General features: G+C 44.5%; 1 protein-coding gene across 1 annotated transcript; it reads right to left on the bottom strand.

Moving 5' to 3' along the window:
* Positions 1-1,801: 1,801 nt before the first annotated feature.
* Positions 1,802-3,441, bottom strand: LOC122946569 (interferon lambda-3-like). Its single transcript, XM_044306289.1, has 5 exons — positions 3,382-3,441; positions 2,767-2,844; positions 2,531-2,665; positions 2,352-2,432; positions 1,802-1,888 (listed from the first exon to the last, which is right to left on the bottom strand). The coding sequence occupies exons 1-5, from the start codon at positions 3,439-3,441 to the stop codon at positions 1,802-1,804; spliced, it is 441 nt and encodes a 146-aa protein (XP_044162224.1).
* Positions 3,442-8,291: the final 4,850 nt, after the last annotated feature.

The raw sequence follows: 8,291 nt of genomic DNA, 5'->3' as shown, positions 1-8,291 counted from the left end.
AGAGATCACGGAACCGGGCTTGTGTAGGGCTCCCAAACTCCAGCTCTGAAAAAGTCTCCCATAACAAGCCAGGACGATGAAACTCCTTTCCCTCTGGCTTGTCATGCTCAGCTGTCCTGTGTAGGTACTGTGCCCCATACCACCAGAGCGCCTGGTAGGCATCTTTCAGTCACAGCTCCTGCCATGCTAGGAGTTCCAATTCCTTTACCCATTCCTCCCGGGGCTGCTCTCCCAGGAAGGGCATCTGCAGGGCTACTCGCTTCTGCAACGCTGGTCTTCCGTGGGGAGTCTCTCGTCCCGCAGATACTCCACAATACCCAGTGCTTGGTACCAGATGCCTTTGCGAACTGCATCTCGGTTATCCATGACACCCTCATCGTACTCCACCGCTGTTTCCATTCTGGTGCTGTCAGGGTCGCTGTACTAGGACATGCGTTGCCCTCAAATTGTAAAATCCATGGAATGGTGTCTCCTGTAGCTGTCCTTCTGGCTGTGGGAACGATCCCGCCGCTTGCCACCAATGTAAAAGATCTCCCGGCACCCCGACTGGGTACCTCCGTTAATGGATGCTCCCAGTGCCTCCAGAGGACTCCAAGCACTCCACTCGACACCAATACCAGCACAGGAACCAGGAACAGCTCTTACAAGAGCTAGAAGTAATATCCAGGGGAGTATACACGTATAGCAATCCCCACACACATAAGACGAGGCTCTATGTTGAGTGTAAAACAGGAACTCTTTATTTGAACACACAGCATTGATTTATACACATCTTCCAACAAGGTTACCACCCACAGGGTTTTGTAAAAACAGCCAATCACATGCATTTACAGTATTGACACCTTCCCAGCAATTGTACACAAAACCCCCTTCCCTCTGCCTGTAACGCAATCAACAAAATACAATGAGCATTGTCTGTGACGCAATTAATTCGGGTTCCCGAATTCCATGGAAGTCACATTTGGCCGGCCGCAAGCATGGCTTTCCTGCCCAAAACAGTTCCACAGATTTAAGCTGTGCGGCCGGTCTGTCTTCTCCTTCAAAGTTAGTATGGGCCATAATCCTGAGGCAAGAGGCTGGCAAACAGGCCCCTCCAAAACCCGGTGGCGAGGTTGGTTTTGCCACATCGATTAATAAATAAAGCAAGTATTTTATCACTAGCGAGCGGCGCATTTCAGGTCACTGGAGTTATATTACTGCTTATTAACCTGTTGCTGTCTAATTATGTCTAGAGGCTACAGGCTTTAACCTATTTGTGCCTGTGATGTCTACGGACTACCGGGACTAAAAATTTCGGAAAGTAATTTTTTGTTATTTTTTTCTCTCCAGGAATTGCTAAGTAAAAGGTATCATTACATTAACCGAAGCTAGCCCTACAATGCACAGTGTCTGGGTAATCAGTAGGTTTCTAGTGACAGATTTTAAAAATGTTTTTTTCAGACAAGACAAAAAAATTAAAAATATTATGAGACAGAATTATTTTAAAATCTTAATTTAATAGAGCATGTATAAATAAACATAATTTAACAAACTCAATGCATCCTCCAGGGATGAAACCTCTCTGTATAAAACAATATATTATTAGATATAACATAAATAGAGAAATATTACAATATATAAAATATAATTATAAATACAATTATAAATAAATAAATAATAACAGGTCATGTGGACGGTTATAGGTGAACCTCCAGGTAGTTTCTCATATTTCCTGAACAGTATTTGATGACAGAAGATAGAAAACTGATGTCTTGATGATACTTGTGCATACGATTAGGAAAGAGTCCACCTTGGAGACAGTCTAGGAATCACTTGGACACATCACATTTTGCATCCTTAATGAGATGAGGTTGAGCACAACAGCGTCCTGGACACATTGAGGGGAGGCCTATAATGGAGGACAGAGAGATATCTCATTATGTACTGATCACTACAGTCTCTCCCCAAATGGTGACAATGCCGAGTAACTGAATGTGGGTAGCACTATAGTGTGATTGTCAGTTCTAAGGTCCAGTTGTGCCATCGTCCTGTACTAGATGATCACAGAACAAGAGAAATGCACATCGCAAGACCAACAGCAGAATAAAGCAGCCTATTGGAATAAATGCTCCAAAGCCTGTCCTCTCCCCTCGATGCTCCCTCTCCCCTCTCACAGCAGGAAGTCTCAGACAGACAGTGACAGTAACATCCTGCAGCTGCACCCCCCTCCGTTTCTTTTCTTCCTAACTGAAACATACCATTCCCATAAAGCTTTCTGCTTTCAATATCTCTATAAAATTCCTCATCATTTTACTCCTTACAAAGACAATATCCTGTAAACTGTCAGTGTGCAGCTTCTGTAAGACACGTACCTTGTCTTTGAAATCTTGGAGATGACTCAGCCACGGCTCCAGCTGCTCAGAGGCAGGATCACTGTATTCAGGCAACTCTCTCTGTAAAGGAGAACAGGATATAAGGAATTTACACCATGTTGGGTCTATTTCATGGGCCAAAGTTTGATGGACATACAGGATAAGAAGAAGGAACTTACACAGATTATCAGCTGGTCCCTCAATTTAAGGAAAGCCTTCATGGAATTTGTTACAGTGTCAGAGGTAGACATATTAGTCAGGACGTCCAGCGTCAGCGACACTCGTTCCAGGGTCAGGATCAGGCGGTCACTTGGCTGTAGAACAAAATACAAATGTGATATGAGGGGTTCTGCCATTGCTCATTTATAGAGTTAGGTGATTTGACAAAGACTTTGGTGGAATCTTATTTCCATACCTTGAGGTCACATATAGATGTCTTGTGTCTAGTCATGGTGGTGTAACATTTCACTCCATCACCGGATATTTTCTTTTGCTGTTGAAGAATAAAAATGAGTTTTCTACAATGTGGACAAACATAATTGTTTCCCTGGTCCTGCCCCACCATCTAGGGGCTTGGTCAGTTAGTTTTCAGGTATTGTAACCTTATCTGGAGCTCATACATGCCATTCAGGAAGCTCCTCTGTATGCTATAGAGCGATGAACCCTCAACTCAATGTCCTCATATCACTCTAGAAATGGGATTCAATAATGGAAATAGAAGCTGCGCTTTACACTGACCTGATCATTTCGCAGATGTCTGAGGGACTTCACGTCGGAGGTAGACATGGATGAGTGCTGGAACAAAGGGCAGAGTCTCCTGTGTGGACGTCCACCCACTACAACCAGAGAAACCAGCAAAGCCAACAATCTGATGTCCATGGTCAGTGCTTCCTGCTGAATACTTCAACCTTTTCTTCTCTCTGGAAATCTGTGAATATGAGATGAGTTACTAAACCATATCTGATGTCCATAATCACAGACTGTGTACTGGCTCCCATTAATCTGTATACACCCAGGAGAAGACACTTACCTGATTGGTTGTCTTGTGTCTCTCTCCTGTTGATCTCAGTTCTATCTCAAGCCCTTCCATCTTTCTCCTTTTATAGTTCAGTCTACAGGAGAAAAATCCCTTTATTTTCAGGATGTGGAGAAATCTTTCATCTAACGTTCAGAATTCAAGTGACGGGAGACAAGGCAGCCTTGGGAAACCCTTGCCACTTTCAGTTTCCTTACTATACAGGTGAGAAGCAGACGTCAGGTAACTGGGAGGAGACTCCTGCAGGTGAGAAATCTCTACAGGAATCCTCCTGTTACTGCACAGCATATCTGTACATAACCAGTATCCCCCGTCCCTCAGTAACTCCCTGCCATCAGTGTTTTATGAAGAATCTTACCCTCTGACTTCGTGTAGAATCATGCTGTGATTCTTCATACTTGGAAGTTTTTACTTGGTATTATATACAGCAGTTTAACTTAGATGTTGATGGTGGCAAAACATTAGCCATAATGATCTGTATGTACATACGGTTTTAATTGTAGTTATTGCTTTGTGACACAAAAATGGCAATAAACCTAAAGTCTAACTTATCTAAAATTTTGCTTCTCATTGAATAAAACCTATTGTCAATATCGTCCATTTTATGACAGTGAAGATCTTAAAGTGGTTGTACCAGGTTGATAAGTAATCCCCTATCTACAGGATAGGGGACAACTAGCTTATTTCTGGGGATCTGACTGCTAGGACCCACACCGATCCTGAGAACAGGGGTCCCGTTTCCCCGTTCTGATGGAGGGTCAGGTCTTGCATGCACACTACTGCGCCATCAATTCTCTATGGGAGCGCCCGAGATAGCTGAGCACTGTGTTCTGTAACTTATACATTTGGTCCAACCCCATTAATGTTATGTTCACACAATAGCGACAAGCTTTGATTTCTAATATTATTAAAGACATCCATCCTCTCCCACCTTGTGTTTATTATAAAGAAGTAACTTATTTAGGGCAGGAAACTTGTGCTGCTGTTAGGACTAAGGGAAAACAAAATAATAGTAGAAATCAATGCTTCACTTCTGTCCTAACCAGCAGCACAATAATGGGGATTTAACAAGAAGTAACCTCATAGGGAGGGCCCTCTCATGTGGCGGACTCAAAATTGAACACCCAAGAGCTGTCTCCCCTGAGAACCGGAAAGATATTCCCTCAATGATTGAGCACCAAAGTTTCTGGATCTAGCCACCTTTATGTTTCTTCCACCTAACACAATGGAGTTGTCCTGCACTTGTGCCAGATACGCAGCTTCCTTGTCCCAAAGTAAAGTGCCCGGTTTCACAGACTGAACAAGCCAATGCTACAGCTCCTGCCTTCTTCCTCCACAGTGTAATAGCAGTAGACGTCGCCCAGGTGTGGTCAGCTCAGCTACTTGGGAAGATGTTGGCCATGTCAAAAAGTGATGGCACACAGGGGCCATGTTTATCTTGGTCTTTAGAAACTGTAAGTGGCACTTGGTGTGGAGGGGATGTGAGACACAAATTGGCATAGCCCCAGGCTGCGGCCTGTATTTGGCAGGTTCCAGTCACTGGAGGAGAAGTTGGAATGGGGTGTGGGAGATCCTGTCACTGTAGAATGCTGTATACATGTTTCCTCCAGGCCTGTCACTATAGAAGAAATACATTAGATGTATTGGGCAGGTAGGAGAACATCAGCCTGGCATAGAATGACTGGTGAAGTGGTGGAGGACATGAAGTGGATGAATTGATAGGTAAATTATTGGCCGGTTAGTTGGCACTGGACATGCAACAGGAGCTTTTGAATGAATTGACTCTGGGCATGCTGTGGGCACCTTGATGGGTGAGCTGACACTGAGCAAGCATCAGGGACAATGACACGTGACCTTTTGGCTGGGCAGTCACCTGCAACCATCAGGTGCACCATGGATAAGCTTTGCACTGGGCAAGTTTTGGGCACAATGATGGGTGGTCTTTGCTCTGGCATGTGAACTAGCTCTGGTCATGCATACATCTATCAAGCTGGCACTTCACCAGAATCTGTCATTTTGACACGTGGGCTGGTGCTAGATGAGCACTGGACTCATTGGTGAGTGAGCTATACAAGCATCGGGCACATTGATGGATGAACTGGCACTGGCTGAGCAACAGAAACATTGTGTACTGGCACTGGCTGAGCAACAGAAACATTGTGTACTGGCACTGGCTGAGTAACAGAAACATTGTGTACTGGCACTGGGCATACATTGGTAATAATAGTAAGTAGCAGGTGCTGGGTGCGCGAAGGGAATGGTTCAGAGCACTGTCTGCAAAGGGCTGAGTGACCTTGACCCCTCCATTTCATTAAACTACCAAGGAAGTAGACATTTTTTTTTCTATTTTATTGTTGTTTAAACCTAAGTTATGTCTCATAGTTTGAAAAATTTTGTAATTAGTGGTAAATTGAGTCCATCTGTCCTACACATTGGGGAGAAATACCCCCATTATTGTGCTGCTAGTTAGGACATAAGGGAAACAATCATTTTTAGAACAATTAAATCTATGGGTGTATTCACATATTCATTGTTTCAACGGACTATGAATACTGGTGATAAAATAAAAATGACATGTCCTATTTTTTACTTTTATGATGGCCCAAGGACCCCATAGAAGTCATTGATCCCATTTCTTGACAGCCTTTCTACAGAATAGCATCTGTCTGATGGCCTTTAAAACTGGTTGGTTTCTAGGAGATACCGAGGAGAGGCAGGGAAATTCTCACCTACCTTCCTAGGTTTCTGGTGAAGACGAAATTCAAAATGAAGTCTATCCGATCACTCCTGGTGTTTTGGAGAAAGAGGATTTTCTAACCACAATACCTCTTACCGGTATCTACTGCACATCCCCATATTATCCATCCACAGGAAATTTCTCAGAATACACGATCTTGCACATTCTTTATCTCCAAATAACTTGTCTGCACTTTAACATGTCATTTGCTCCAAGAGTTTTCATGAAGACCACAGTAGTTCTGAGAGCAGCCCTAGAGATTCAAAGTGTGCCCAGGTTAAGGCGTCCTCCAGACAACAGCTTCTGATGGATCTGCTCGCAACCATGCAGCTGTTACAAGATCATGTCTTCTGGATCATTTACAAGGGGTCAAAGCTAGATCCAACTCAGGAGCTAAAACATCTGTTTTTGTCATAAACACTCATAAGCTAAGAGTAAAATTGTCGTCAGAGAGGAGACACAATCCTGAAGGGAGCAAGTCACCTCTTTTCTCACTCCAAAGAATAATTTTGTTACGTCATGAAAATGTTGGATCTCCTAACTTCATCAAGAGATGTAATACTATGAGCCATAGCTCATGCAGGCTCCTTCCATTTCTTTCCACAGATGTCTCTAGATCAGGGTTTCTCAACTCTGGTCCTTGGGACCCACCTACCAGTCATGTTGTCAGGATTTCCTTAGTATTGAGCATGTGATATAATTAGTGTCCATGCATCAGGACTTACCACAGGTATTCATTCTGTGGTATATTTTCAAATCCTGACCGGTAGGTGGGTCCAGAGGACCGGAGTTGAGAAACCCTGCTCTAGAGCCTAGAAAAGGGGTTGTTAAGTGTATCCATCCACTCGCCAAGAGCTGAAGCTTCTTCTACATTGAAAATCTGAAGTTCTCATCACAGATTCCTCTGCCTGGGGTGTGCATGTAGACAGATTGTGGATCCAGAAAATAATGGTGTCTCCTGTAGCTGTCCTTCTGGCTGTGGGAACGATCCAGCCGCTTGCCACCAATGTAAAAGATCTCCCGGCACCCCGACCGGGTACCTCCGTTAATGGATGTTCCCAGTGCCTCCTGAGGACTCCAAGCACTCCACTCGACACCGATACCACCACAGGAACCAGGAACAGGAACAGCTCTTACAAGAGCTAGAAGTAATAGCCAGGGGAGTATACACGTATAGCAATCCCCACACACATGAGACGAGGCTCTATGTTGAGTGTAAAACAGGAACTCTTTATTTGAACACACAGCATTGATTTATACACATCTTCCAACAAGGTTACCACCCACAGGGTTTTGTAAAAACAGCCAATCACATGCATTTACAGTATTGACACCTTCCCAGCAATTGTACACAAAACCCCCTTCCCTCTGTCTGTAACGCAATCAACAAAATACAATAAGCATTGTCTGAGACACAATTAACTAACACACTGGCATTGTCTGAGACGCAATCAACAAAATACAATTACCAAACGTAATGGGCTAACTTAATTACTCACAGACAGAAACCACACATTTTTCCCAAAACACAGAAAACACCTCAAAACCCCACATATCCCCATAACGTATACATCCATGGATAGCTCTGATCTGGGTGAACAACATATCCAAAAATCACCCAGATCCGAGCAGGGGTTCCCGAATTCCATGGAAGTCACATTTGGCCGGCCGCAAGCATGGCTTTCCTGCCCAAAACAGTTCCACAGATTTAAGCTGTGCGGCCGGTCTGTCTTCTCCTTTAAAGTTAGTATGGGCCATAATCCTGGGGCAAGAGGCTGGCAACCAGGCCCCTCCAAAACTTAGTGGCGAGGTTGGTTTCGCCACACATCTCCCCCTCCCAGGGAACACTAACCAGATACCTGACCTCGAGTCAGTCGGTACCTGAGTTAGTCTGGCAGTCCACCCACAACTAAATACTGGACCTGTTGAATTTGGTAGCCTGTCTCTGTCCAGTGAGTCCGGCAAGGTTATGTTGGTAACTGGTACTGCCGGTCTCTGTGTTGCTCCCTGGCTTGGAGTGGAGGTTGCTTTGTGGGCAGGGATCAGCGGTACTCTGCCTTGGTGCCAGCGCTACCACGGAAAAAGCCTGGTTGGAGCCTGGTTGTTGGAGAAGGAGACTGACTCTCTCCCCTTTGGATACCCAGCTCTGCTGCTGGAGAGGGAGACC

Source organism: Bufo gargarizans, chromosome 9 (assembly GCF_014858855.1).
Source record: "Bufo gargarizans isolate SCDJY-AF-19 chromosome 9, ASM1485885v1, whole genome shotgun sequence".
Classification (NCBI taxonomy): domain Eukaryota; kingdom Metazoa; phylum Chordata; class Amphibia; order Anura; family Bufonidae; genus Bufo; species Bufo gargarizans.
Note: the sequence above shows the minus strand (reverse complement) of the source record. Positions and strands in the feature narration are given on the sequence as shown.